This window comes from Struthio camelus, chromosome 10 (genome assembly GCF_040807025.1).
Source record: "Struthio camelus isolate bStrCam1 chromosome 10, bStrCam1.hap1, whole genome shotgun sequence".
Taxonomy (NCBI): domain Eukaryota; kingdom Metazoa; phylum Chordata; class Aves; order Struthioniformes; family Struthionidae; genus Struthio; species Struthio camelus.
In genome coordinates, this window is record NC_090951.1 from 15,298,104 (window position 1) to 15,311,352 (window position 13,249).

The window sequence follows — 13,249 nt, forward strand, 5'->3', positions numbered from 1 at the left end:
TGGCGGCGCGGTCGGCCAGCCCGCCGCGGAGGTTGGCCCTGCCGCTGTAGGGGGGGCGGGGCGGCAGCGGCGCGCGCCGGCGGTTGGGCGGGCGCGGGGATGGAGCGCGGCGCGGTGCGGCGCCTGGCCGCCCGGCTGGGCCTGGCCGAGCCCGGCGTCGTCAGGTAGCGCGGGCCGGCGACGCGGGGCAGCCGGCTGTTATGGCGCGGCGGGGCGGGCGCCTGTCCGCCCTCGGCGCGGTTGTTCCCAGCGGGTCGCTCCGTGCTGCGGCGATGCTGCCGCCCCCTCCCTCCCCCCCCCTCCACGGGCGTTATTTACCTCCGGATACGTCCCCGCCGTTTCCCAGCCCTCGCGTGTTGTGACTCCCGTCCCGGAGGCTCCGACGGGCCCGTTAAATACGAAGATAGTGCTGCAAGTTGTTAGAGAAAGGGCAGTATCGTCCCGTTTGCCGTCCTGCTTCACCCCCCTTTCCCCAAGCAGCCCCGGCTGGAGTCTACCAGACGAGGTAGACCTTGGATCAGTTCCTCTGCCGTCACGCTTATTTTCTTGTAACTGCGGTGTTGTTAACCAGGGATTTGTGTGCTGGGTGTTTTGCAGAAAAGCTGAAGAGTATCTACGGCTGTCCCAGGTGAAATGCACAGGACTGATGGCTCAAATGACAGCGACAAGCAGTGCCGTGATGTGCCTGGACCTAGCTGCTAGTTTCATGAAACAACCGGTGGACAAAGTAAGATGGAAAACGTGACTTGTTTGGCTGCTGCGTTCTCCATAGATGCACTAAGACCAGTGTTCTGTGTGGTTTGTAGTGGAGCAGAAAAGGGAGAGTAACAACTGACATTACCCTGAACTTCTGCCCAGGGTACTGCTGGGCCCTTCTAGAAATTCAGTGCTATTAAAGCTTTCATTACTCAGAGTTTGAAACTGGGAGAATTGAGATTAGTGTCACTGTCATATTCGCTTCACAATTTAAGCTTGCTTTGCTGTTATTTTCAGCTCACTTAGTAATGAATTAACTACTAGCAGGGATGTTAAATTTAAAATCTGTCCCTTTACTGTGGGAGCAAAGCAGTGGCTCCAAGGAATCCCTCTCTACAGCAGCACCTATAAACCTCCATCTGCAGAGCTGCCAGGTAAACAGCACTGTGCTGCCAAAATACTGTTTGATATAAGATGTTCCTGACTGTCCATTCACAGACAGAGGGGAGTTTGGTTGCACCTGATCCCATGAGGAGTAGCATGGAAGTATTGTGCCTCTCTACAAGTTGCTCAGATCTTGGGTACCTTCCTTTTTAACTATATTGTGATGTGTTTTATCTAGCAATTAAACATTATTTAGAAAACGTGGTATATAGTTTCTTTCTAATCTATTTCAGTTGGCTGATTAAGATGCTGGAAAGTAGTCTGTAGCTAATACCTGGGATTTATCTGTCTTTCAAAGAGCTATTTTGTTAAACTCTCCGGTTTGAACAAGACAACTTACCAGAGCTCCGTGAAGTCTTTGGAGTGTTTGCTAGGGCTGAACTCCAGACTGGGAATGCGAGACTTAGCTGTGCAGTTCTGTTGCATGGAGGCAGTGAGCACCGCTTCAAGAATACTACAGAGGTAAGGAAGCTCTTGTGATCACCCTGGGAACCACCAGTAAGATCCTTTGTTCATTAGGTGTGTAAACAGCTTGATGGTTGGCAGGGCCACTGACTGGACTCCAGCGAGGTGAGGTCTTAGCCCTGATAATCCAGCCATTTATCTAGGCCACTTTTAAAATTACATGTTAGAAAGACTTAGACTGAATCTCAGTAAGTCATTATCTAAGTCCTTGTTCTTCAACTGGGAATAGACTAAAAAAGATTTGACTCCTAGACCATGGTTTTGTCCATAGCATCACAGTGTCTTCCATTCAACTGCTTACATCTGATAATGTCACAGTTCAGAAGCACTGTTCAGTAAAAACAAACCCTCCCTTCTGGAGAAGCACATCTCTTCTAAAATGCACATTGCTCTTTGTGTAAAAACAATAGTCAGAACACTGCAGCTGAAATTCAGTTGACTCAAACCTTGCATTCTGTAACATCTCTCTGAACGTGAGCAATCATTGAAGGGCTCTGTTCTGGAGTGCTGTCACCTTGTTGGCACAACATGTTTAAAAGCTGTTAGGGATTCCGAGTATTCTGAGTTACAGGAAAGTGAACACGGGCTATGTATGCATGTGAACGTTTAACACAAACTAAAACAAAAGGCCTGGGCTAAAGGGGACAATAAAAAATGAAATTCTCCGCAGTGCTGGAGATCCACCGTGTCATTTTCCATCCTTAAGTTTTCATCCTTGTAATATATGTTTTAAGGTATCAAAGGAACTATAGTTCTGCCCTCTACAACGGGATGGGTTTGTGCAAAGCAGCTCATCATAACTTTTAGATGTAGAGATGGAAAGTCCTCTGAGGATGGGGAGCAGGAGAAATAGATTTTACTGACATGCCTTGATCCAGATTCCTGATTTAAAATACCTTTATTTCAAATGGAGAAGATCCCAATCCCTTTCTTTTCCCTTCTCTCTTCTCAGCTAGTAGCAGCTGTTTATGCTTGACAGGGTTACAAAGGACCAAGTAGTCCAACACATGTTCATCTGCTGAGGACCACGCGACAAATTATTTCAACAGCTTCACTTAAGGCAAATGTGCCATGCAATTACCACTCTTATTGTTTGTAGGTATGAATCTAGCCTCTCTGAAGCACAGCAAATGGACCTTGATTTCTCAAAGCCGCTGTTTACAACAGCTGCACTATTCACTGCATGCAGGTGAGTATAGCTTGAAGGATATTATATGGGCTTAAATGCCTAATGAGACATCAAACGGATATAGTGCTCACAGTGTAAAAAGCTGATTCATTTTTCAGCATGTCTGAATAGTCTGAAGCATCTTGCTTAGAGCATCCTGCTGCTCACTCCTAGAATTGGAGGCAGCCCTAGCAAATGAATCATTTTTCTTATAGTAACGTCTCCTTCCTACACTGTATTTGCCTTCAGGAGGAAGCAAAAGTGTTACATCAAATATGCAGAAAGGCAACCTAAATTACTTGTCATAGAGTAAATGAAACCTGTCCTCTCCAGTGCATGTTTGATGCTGTGGATGATTCCATTAGGACATATTATCCAAGGCAGTAGCTGAAAAACATTTATTAGTACTTGCACTTCCCCTTCTCCCTCCCAGCCTAACATAATCCCTTAGTGACATTTTCAGATTTAGTGGGAAGGCTGTTTCCTTTTGTTGGTATGGATTTGAAACACATACCTTTTGTCGGTATGGATTTGTGCTTATTGCACAAAGCAATAAGCTGTACCTGGCTTTTGCTGAGAGGCTGCTCAAGGTACAGGAATGGCTGCTAGCTTACGTCTGAGCACCAAGATGCAGCCGTTGTCCTGAAGAATGAAAAGCCCTTAAGCCCTAGACCCACACATCCTGAGGATGGTCTAACCTTTGGAAAATGCATCAACTCGGAAGATAGTTGTCAGAATAGCGTGATTCAGCCAACCCTTTGTAAGAGTTTGCTGCATGCAAATACCTTCCCTTTCAGTATTATGCCTTGTAACAATCTTAGGAAGCAGTCTAGATGCTGTGTGGTTGCACAGCTCTCTACAAATGATATCTGACACAGTCATCTCATTCGGCTCTTTGCAGTGGTGGGATTTTGTCCTGCTTCCCTCCAAACCTGGAAAATACCTTTTCCTAATAGAACTACCTTTTGTAATTTGAACTAGCCATGGGCTTTGGTTCCTGATCTTGTCCTGATTGAGTAGTATAAGGGTCTGTTAATTAACTAGATTTGTTTCTGAGTGAGATAAGGACTAGGCAGATAAGGCAAGAGCACAGGCTTCCCCTCCTTGTTCTTGCAGGCAGTGCTGGTATGGTAAATGTTGCCTCACCTGTGTGATACTTGCTTGAACGTTGCCTCCTACAGAAGATAAATCAACTTTCTGTTGCAGACAGTTGAAGCTAAAAGTAGACAAGTCTAAAATGGTGACTACATCTGGGGTGAAGAAAGCAATATTTGAGCGGCTGTGCAATCAGCTGGAGAAGATAAGTCAGCAACTCACCAGTAAGTTATTGGCTCTATCCCTGTAAGACATCCCTTAGTCCTCATCACATCTCACAGTGTCCCCATCCTTCCACGCTGGTGACTTCATTCTGATCACTTACAATTGCTCCCTTCCGGCCATGCCTGGCTGTCCGTTCCAAAATGTTTTCTGCAGTCCAGATCCCAATAATACTCCTCGCTTCAGGGGAAGTCACAACAGCTTAACGTGTTGCAAGGCCAACAATAAATATTTTCTTCTCTTCTCAAACGCTCACTGTTCCTTACATTCTCTGCTGCTGCAACTTATTCCGTGCTTCTCTCATAACTATCTGACCTATCTTGGATTCCTCCTTCTCCTTTAGCCCAGCCCTTCTCCTTTTAACATAGAAACATAACATACAAATTAACATAAGCATCTTGTTATCTCTGTTGCTATGACTGACTTCTGTGTTTTCCTTTCCTCCCCCATGACAGGACTAATGCACATCTTAGCCCTGCTTTTCTGTGGTAATTCAGCTATTACCTGACACTGTCCCATCACGTACAGTGGGCAGGCATGAGGAGGGTCTTCCTCATCTGTTGTTGAACATGCAGCTCTCCCCACTCCTTTCAGTGGAGAAGGAAGTTTGAAATATGCTACCTGCCTTCCTGATACTATATTTCTGCTGCTTCCTACAGACCTCCTCTTTCTTTTCCTAGACTTTCTTCCCCAGTCCCTCAGTAGCAGCACCCCTGCCTCCCCGTCTTCACACTTCATATCACGGTGGTTTTGGAAAGTACTGCCTGAACCCAAACCAAAAGCTACAGTTCTCTCCCCAGGCAGAGACCATCCTAGAGTGTGGTGCCCTATATTTAAAAAAAAAAAAAAAATCTTACCCCACCACTGAAGCAGATAAAAGCACCTGGGAGTTTCTGTATTAGCTCAGGGAAGAGGGTGTATCTGTGTACATAGACAGCCCCGAGCTTGCTGTGGGTACCTGTAATACAAACCGATTGAAAAAATGGGGTAGAAGGGAGAAGAGATAAATGAGAATCCTGTCTGAAGTAATCAGTAATAATAACGTGTATTTCTGGGTGCGAACATGACTGATTACGGTTACAAATAGAGCAGCAGCGCTGGTAAAAGCAGCCGACCAGTCCTTGCAACCCTTGCAGCGTGCTGGTGCCTCTGCATGCGCAGCTTAGGAGTCAGCCTGGACCAGGGAACTGCTCTGACTGGGCAATAAGCATTTCCTGCTGGGCTGTTTTCCATCCAGGTGAGTCACCTAACCCCTTGCACCACCTGGCTGCACAAGCAGCTGTACTAGGCAACAGATAGCAATGTGGGAGGATGAATATGTCACTGAGTCAGGGCACTGTGCAAGGTGGCACTGCTGTCAAAGAACTACATGTGGAACATGTAGTCCTTGGGGCCCCAAACACCATACAGAAATAAGGCAGCTTTCTGGGTTTTTTTGTTTGGTTGGTTTTTTTATTTAGATGATGATGTTCCTTTGGCTACTGAGACACCTGAAAGCCTGCAGACCAACCTGGAGCACTGTGAGAAGGAAGATGGTAGGTTGTGTTTAGCTGTTAACTACATGAGCTCACCAGAGCAGCTCTGGGCTTTGTTGTTCCTTAATGATATTTTAGTTATAAAATATGCCATAAGGATCTGTTCACAGCATCTTACTCTATTGTGCAAATCACTGGCTAGTGGAAGGACTAGAAGAGCCTAACAGAAGGACCATGGTGTTTATACTGAGTGATCCTAGTAGGATTAAGGGCAACTTTTCCATTCAGAAACAAAGGTGAAGAGGTGACTATTGCAGTGGGGGGTGAGGGGAGACAGGAACAGCAGCAAACCACAGATTAATATAGTGACAGTCCCTGTGCTTCCCTGTACGTATCTGTACACTGCTACAGTCATTCCCAACAATCTATTGCCCGTGATGGCACATCATGGACGTTCTCCTTCTCTCATAGAATCTGAAGATGATGATGATGAGATGCCATGTAAACGGCCAAAGACTGAAACAAAGCAAGACTATGAAGAATGGAAAAAGAGAATCCTGGAAAATGCTGCTAAGGCAGAAAAGACAAATAGGAGTAGTGCCTCTGAAGTGCCATCTAGCAATACCACTGCTGCTTGCTCCTAATATTAACTCCCCTTGCATTCTAACAAGACTTCTAGTAGCATGTGGAGCAATGGCTAGCTGGTAGCCAGCTAGTTTTATTTATGAGATAGTTTTTAAATATTTAAGAATATTGTTTTTAATAAATGACACCAGAATTGCAGTGATTTTGCAAGAATAAGCATGTCTGAACACTGGCCAGGCTGGTACCTGAGCAGCTATGGCATTAGGGAGTAGAATAGCTTCATTTCTCTCACTGCAAGGAGGTAACCTTTTAATGTAATGTTAAGTGTGAATAAATTATAAATTAATTGCCTTTGTGCCTCTGGCTGGAAGTAGTCAGTAGAAATAGAGGGAGGGGATTAGTGGTGCCTTGTTAACAGCGAAAACAGATGAATTTAAAAGTTTGATAAGCTGTTTTTACTGCCAAAGAAATCCTGTTCAGATGCTGAAGTTGACTTAGTTTTTATGATCTATGTGGGACTGTAGCCTCTTGTACATGTAAGGGCCCCATATGGTCCAAGAAACAATAAAGTATCTAGGGGAAAACTTTGTATTATGACTTCAGGTTCTTGTCACTTGCTTAATATATTTAAAGCCTTTAGAGGGCACATAAAAGTAGATATATGGGATATTCCTATGCTTTAAGGAGGAAAACATCCAGGGGGACAAGGATCTCAGACCCGGTGTACCAGGCAATAGAACTTTTTTTGCAGGTTGGGGGCAGAAACTTCCTGAGCAGGAGAGTTCCCTATTGTTGTTGGAGGCAGCTTCCACAGTCCTACAACTGCAATTTGTGTTAATTATGTTCTCAAGAAAGATCACAACTTTCAGCAGTGCAGGGCTGTGGTAAGTGTGATAAAACCAATCCAAAGCTGCTGCACGTTTTCCTTTAATATTAATGTTTTGTCTGGGGTGTGCAAACAATTTATCTTCTGTAAATCCTTGTTTCAAAGGAACCCAGAAAACCTCCAATGTCCGCAAGAAGCAAACGGAACTGTGTGACTGAACATGTAGATTTAATATACTACCCCCATCTGGGCTTCTGCTCAACAGTATTTTAATGGCTTGCCAAACACCTCACACTGCAGCACACGCTCCTTGCTTACCTGTGCAACACCTATGGCACCAGGGTTACAGACAGGTGATATCATGCTATCAGGGCATGGGGCCAGGTCTTTCGTGTACTCACAGTTCCAGAAGCAAGACTAGCCGCTCACATGTGGTTTGTCCTTGTAGTCCTTGGTACATCCCCAAGCACAATGTGCAGGACACAGTGAAACATGCAGAGGGTTGCAGAGGTAGGTTTCCCTGCACTACAGAATTATATGGTGGCTGCAGAGTGTAAAGGGATTCGCTTTTGTTAGGAAGTAAGATACCATTCCTGTTGGCCAAGTGCACCTTCTCTCTGTGCAAAATGGAGAGGAAATATGTACAAGACAGCATGTGTATGTTACCCTCTTACAAAAATAGAGGAGGAAGCACACAGTAAGTACTAGCCATTTTACTTTCATTTCTTCTTCCTCTTCTCTCCCATCTGATAACATTGAAGCCTGAAAAAGGAAATCATTTCTGGCCAGCTTAACTTGAATTAGAAAGAGCTAATTTCAGACCTGATTCCTGATTACCATTCTGAAATATAACAACAACTTTATTTAGGAATGGACTCCAAACAAATGTCTGATGAGCAGAGAAAAATCTCAATAAGTGACCCACATTCAGAAAGAGCTGTAACAAAATGTCCCCTCTTTGAAATCTGATGTAGTATGGGGCAGTCCTCAAAAGGGGAGAGAATCCAACCTAATAGGTTAATATTCTGTAGCTATGACCTAATAAAAGATGCTTTCAACTTTTTTCTTCTTCTTCTTCCTTTTTTGGTTAAAACCAAGCTTGAGGAATAGGCTAGTTCCATTTTAATGCAATTTATTAGTCTTAATTCATAAATATACATACCAACGCATAAAACTATATTTAGCATGCAGTACCACTGTGAAAGGAAAACATGAACAATAGTGGGCCTTCACGGAAGGTGATACATTATCAAGACTATTTCACTTGATTTTATTTCTTCTCTGACCTGATTCTGGTAATGCTGCGGAAATCCTGAATCCAGGTGTAAGCAAAGTGAGAAGTGCTAGCGTGGGAAAGAGAACTAGACTAGCATAAGCTATTCTTAAAATCCTTTTTATTAGTAACCACCACTTTTGCTAATTCGAGGGATGTGAAAGTCCATAAAGTGGACAGTGGCTTGATGATGACTTTGATGAAAAGCTTGTTTTAATACTATTAGTTTCTGTTTTTTTCCCAAAGAGCCCATTTAGCTCATGCTGAGTTTTGCAGAATCCAGAACAAGAATAAGGGAAACCACATGCTTAGTAAACAATGTTATTATATTAGCTGCGGGACTGTAAGTGGCTCCAGCTCTTTGCACATGAGGAAAAGATTTCTATTTAAAAACAAAAATAAGTTAGTATTGTGAAGAAAAAGTCTAGCGTTTGAGAATAAAACGGAAAAAGGGCTCCAGCCTCCTTACTGGGCCAAAGGCAGAGTCCTGCAATACACCATCTCCCAGCCACTGACCAACAATAAAACTATTTTGCATATCACAACAATATGTCAGCTTCTCAGACTTCATCGCAATTGCCAAAAAAGCAAAAAAAAAAAGTCCTCAGACTAAAACAAACATAAGTATTGCAGTCACAGTCAATGAGAAACATTTACAAGTTTTAACAACGTGTAATTCAATGCCTGGAAATGTCTTCTTTTCTGAAAAAGATTATTTCAATTTAATTCAGCTCAGTTCAGCTCACTATTAAAAAAAACTACAATGGACATATTGACTTAAGTTGCTTTCAAACAAGGATTCCTCATATTCCCAAAGTATTCAGCGACTTTTTTTTTTTTTTTTTAAAGAGAGTAGAATTACATTTCTTATATATATATATATATATATATACACATATATATATAAAACGTAATTATATATATATTTCATTCTCATTCAGCTCTGAGTAGTTGTGCTGCATTATCATCATGTTTTAGAGGAAAAAATGTAATTTTTGGAAAAGTTACAGAAAAATAGGATAGCTGATCTCTTTTGCTTTAAGTAACATACTTGCAGGGAAAAAATAAGTGCCACTGTTGTGGCAGCGCTCTGAAATTGATAAAGTACATTAGCAGTGAAAGAAAAAGTCTTCAGAGATTCTATGTTTGATGGGAGAAATCAGAAAACTGCTGAGGTGTTTTCTGGTGTAAACATATCAAAAATTTTCTGTAGAATCAAAGCCTTCAGCAAGAAGTCAGTCCCACTAACAGCCCTGTTTTTGTATCACTATCCCCAATAACTAAAAACTTGTAAAAAACAAGCTAGGTAGCTTCTACTTTTAGAAGTTATTTCTATGCTTCTGCCCTGAGGCACTTCTGGAACTTAAGTACTCTAATGCACATAATATTTGAGGATAACAGATCCCAAACCTTATATTATAAAAGAAAGAGATAGAAATTATTGAAAAAAATAGTCCTTCTTTCATGGCTTGATGTCCATGTGCAAGAGCAGTAGATGATTCATACAAACTCATGCAAGCTTGACAGACATGCTCTGAAATCTCTTCAGCCTGTTAGCAGCAGCCACCACATAAAAATGTTTCTGTGAACAAAACAGAAAAGTCCAAATGTGAGTGTAACTGAGGTGAAGGACATTTCCTATGGCTGACATGGATTCAGCTCAAGTCAGAAAAAAGAGAACTCTTGCCACTAATGTCCCACAGCTTGTGCAAAACAGCTGTTTTCAACATATTACAGACAGTTTACACCTTCACCAGCTGAAGAAAAGTCCTAGTTTTTGCACAGAAGCACGCGTTTTAACTTGCTGAAAATTTTGTACCAGGTCCGAAAACCAGCACGGACTCAGCCTCAGGGAAGCCAACTAGCTTACAGTGCACCACCATTCACCTACAGCTGTCAAAGGCACAGTTTCACATACCATAAAATTGACATCCCTCCTACAAAGAGGTAACGAGTAAATAAACTACCAGAGGAACTCTTCTCATGGCTGAGAAGAGGCCCATCAGCTTTCCATGCTTGTCTTCGCATCATAGGCAGCGGGGTTAATTGCAGGAGACCAACTCCTGCAATTTGGGCCTCAGTGTACTGACAGGAGGAAAAGCAAAGCAGTTGCCTGTCATCAGTGTAATTTTAAGAATCCTGAAGGATGATGCTCACATCCTCCCCGCAAGGGATCATGAAAGGCTTTGTACTGGGGAACCAATGATGACTGCAGAACAGACTGCAACACTGTTACAAACTATATAATAACAGATCTTTAGATAATGTTTTTTTAAATGCAAGTGCAAAAGCCTGTGACCAAACAGCTGGAGTGCAGGAGTGTGAGCCTCAGGTTTAACTCCTTGGCAATGTATTACAATTCTCTAGTGGAAAAGGAAAACGGACATCACTGGGTTCTCTTCACATTTCCATAGGCTTATGTGCAACAAGATCATTGTGTCCCCCCTGCAGGTTTGAGCACCTACAATCCAACAGAAACCTATTACTTATTAATCCAAATTCAGTACCAAGGCAGCCCAGGACTATCAGGAAGGTCAAGTAACTTTCCAAGGTTGTGTAGGGCATCAGGTTCTGTGGATGGGTTTAAGATTAATTTTTTCTTCTCTCCCAAACTTCTGCCATGGGAGGTGCAAACCAGCCTTATGTTGTATCCCTACCGCACAGCGGCAACAGAACAATACAGCTGTTGTCAACCGATAAGTCTCTCCTATCTGAAGGGACAGATCATTTAACATAAACCGAGTAGTACTTGAAGCCTCTGTGGGTGAGGGGCTGAAAAACACCCTCTAAACACCAAGCCAAAGAAAGCAGAAAAATTTGAAAGCAAAATTGCTAAAAGTAGAAGCAATATCATTCTGCAGAAGAGAAAATTTAATTTGCAACTGAAAGTAGAATTCCCAAACTCACATTTACAAGAGTGAGCCCTGTGCATAAAAGTCAGTCAACATACAGAAAAGGAAATAGTGACCCTGCCAGCACCAGGTCGATTTTCTCTCTAGAAATAAGATTTTCCCGGCTTCCTCTATTTACCTTCCATTTTCTCTGAGCCATGTAACTCTGCAGCAGCAACTGGGACTTCAGGCGACACTTGGACTTCTTGGCTTTGGCAGGCAGATTGTTTAACCACTCATGCTTCAGACACTGTGTTGCGCTCATCCGGCAGCTACAGGGAAAGAAGTCTGCCATGTAAACACATCTACCACAGCTGCCATTTTCTCAGTACCCTGTGCTGCTCAATATTACTATCAAAGAAACTGCCTTAAATACACCAACAGAAAACTGAGTGGAAAGGCATTTTGAGATGCTGTTCACCTCCATGCACAGGGTCTGCAAGACATTTTGCACTCCCCAACATAAGAGGCAAGTGGTGTGAAGAGCTCCTGGGGGTCCTGCAGTGCACTGATTGCCTTGTGTTTGAATGCTGTACAGCTATACAGACTCATCAGTTTATGTATGATTTTTGTTATGTGAATGAAGAACTTCACTAAGAGAATCACTGAATACCAAAAAATAATACAGAGGTAGTAACTGTCTGTCCTGATAATGAAGGCTTATCCTGTGCCTTATATTTACATAGCACAGATGTCTATTCACCTTAAACTTGGATCAAGCAAAACACACGTTATCTCCAGACATTCAATAGTGGGCCCAAATATGAGGAACTTCTCCAAAAACCTTGAGAAATATATGGTGATAGAGAAAAAATGGGTGAAGAGGGAGGCTGAGAAGAGTCTTAACTAGCATTTTTCAAAACAAAAGCCTCAATTGCCTGTGCTTAACTCCTGTTTGTCTCAGCTGCTATTCAAAAGAGAAGGCTCAGAACTGACCACCAGCTTGCCCCCAATTTCAGTAGTCAGGAAAGGTAGGCACTGTTCATGGGCCAGTCCAGATCGGCTGTCTCAGAAAGGCAAAGATGCCTAGGCCATAGGAGAGCGCAGGACACACATGCCTCATGAACAACTGGGCCAACTACTCATTCCTCTTTGCATCTTAGTAATAATATTCTTCTCTTGCATAGCCTTTTCATTCATAGCTGCTACCAGACTTTGCAGTGTCCCTATGGAGTCCCTATTCCCACTGCATAGATAGACAGAAGACTAAAGCAAAGATCATCTACAGTTTCATAACAAATCATCAGCAGAGTGTGAAGAAAACAAACAACTTTGTTGACTCCTGCTGACTATTCCTCTGCTCAGGTTGTTTATTTTTCATTTTTTATGTAACTTATTGTTTAAAACACAATTAGCACTAGCACTGATTGGTCTGATTTAGGTGATGAGTCGGCAGATGACAATGCTCTAAGCACTCCTTTGAAGTCCCTTCGAACACAAGATCTGCACTCCCTGTGTACATCATTTCCTGTTTTGATTAGTTTTGTACTGCTATTCAGAGAAATTTCTCTACCCACTTTCCCCAGACCAATAGTCTTGGTCTGACGTCAGTATCGCCCTCATTCTGTCTTCTGATCTCATATGTACAATCACTTTGTTTCAGTGGAGCCAAGACTGAGAAGCCACAAGCAGAGTTAAGTCCCAAATGCTCCTTAATATCATCCAAATGCATTTAGAGCACTTCAGAAGAAAACAGTGCATGTTTTCACAGCTGCAGCTTCCATTCATCCTCCATAATATTCAAGAAATATTTTTTCAGTTTGTGTCAGTGCTTGTGAAGATTCAAAGTAACAGAAAAAATAGCTTTGGCTCAGAGAAGGAATACCGATACCTATATAGCAAGGAACAATTCTTCCACATTTCCTCTACTCTGCCTACATTGATGTTACTGTGAAAGACAACTCTCTTCAGTCAAGGTACACTGATATTTTCATTTTAGATAGGGGCTTTTAATCACTGGAAATGCTCAGCAATGTGGAAATGCCCAGCAAGCACAGATACAGCATACAAAAATGTCATATAGTAAGTTCTTGTTGTTGGCTGCAATCCAAACACCTGACTAGCAGGACTTGACTAGCAGGAATTTAGTAATATTAGGAGCACCTGTCC

General features: G+C 42.7%; 2 protein-coding genes across 5 annotated transcripts in view; one reads left to right on the plus strand and one right to left on the minus strand.

Moving 5' to 3' along the window:
- Positions 1-63: 63 nt before the first annotated feature.
- On the plus strand, positions 64-6,500 carry ORC6 (origin recognition complex subunit 6). 2 transcript variants are annotated; one of them, XM_068955962.1, is made up of 7 exons: positions 64-164; positions 598-727; positions 1,439-1,602; positions 2,705-2,794; positions 3,980-4,092; positions 5,551-5,625; positions 6,037-6,500. In XM_068955962.1, exons 1-7 carry the CDS (start codon positions 100-102, stop codon positions 6,207-6,209), a joined length of 810 nt encoding a protein of 269 aa, XP_068812063.1. In that variant the 5' UTR covers positions 64-99; the 3' UTR covers positions 6,210-6,500. The 2 variants fall into 2 exon arrangements, with proteins under 2 accessions (XP_068812063.1, XP_068812064.1); XM_068955963.1 differs by lacking the exon at positions 64-164 and adding an exon at positions 233-505.
- Positions 6,501-9,072: 2,572 nt separating this feature from the next.
- Positions 9,073-13,249, minus strand: part of MYLK3 (myosin light chain kinase 3) — a 49,486-nt gene continuing 45,309 nt past the window's right edge. For all 3 annotated transcript variants that reach the window (XM_068955956.1, XM_068955955.1, XM_009678331.2), the window contains 2 exons: positions 11,280-11,412; positions 9,073-9,831 (listed from right to left, as the gene is read on the minus strand). In XM_068955956.1, coding sequence (XP_068812057.1) covers positions 9,760-9,831; positions 11,280-11,412 — 205 coding nt within the window. In that variant the 3' untranslated portion in view covers positions 9,073-9,759. The remainder of the gene's footprint in view (positions 9,832-11,279; positions 11,413-13,249) is intronic.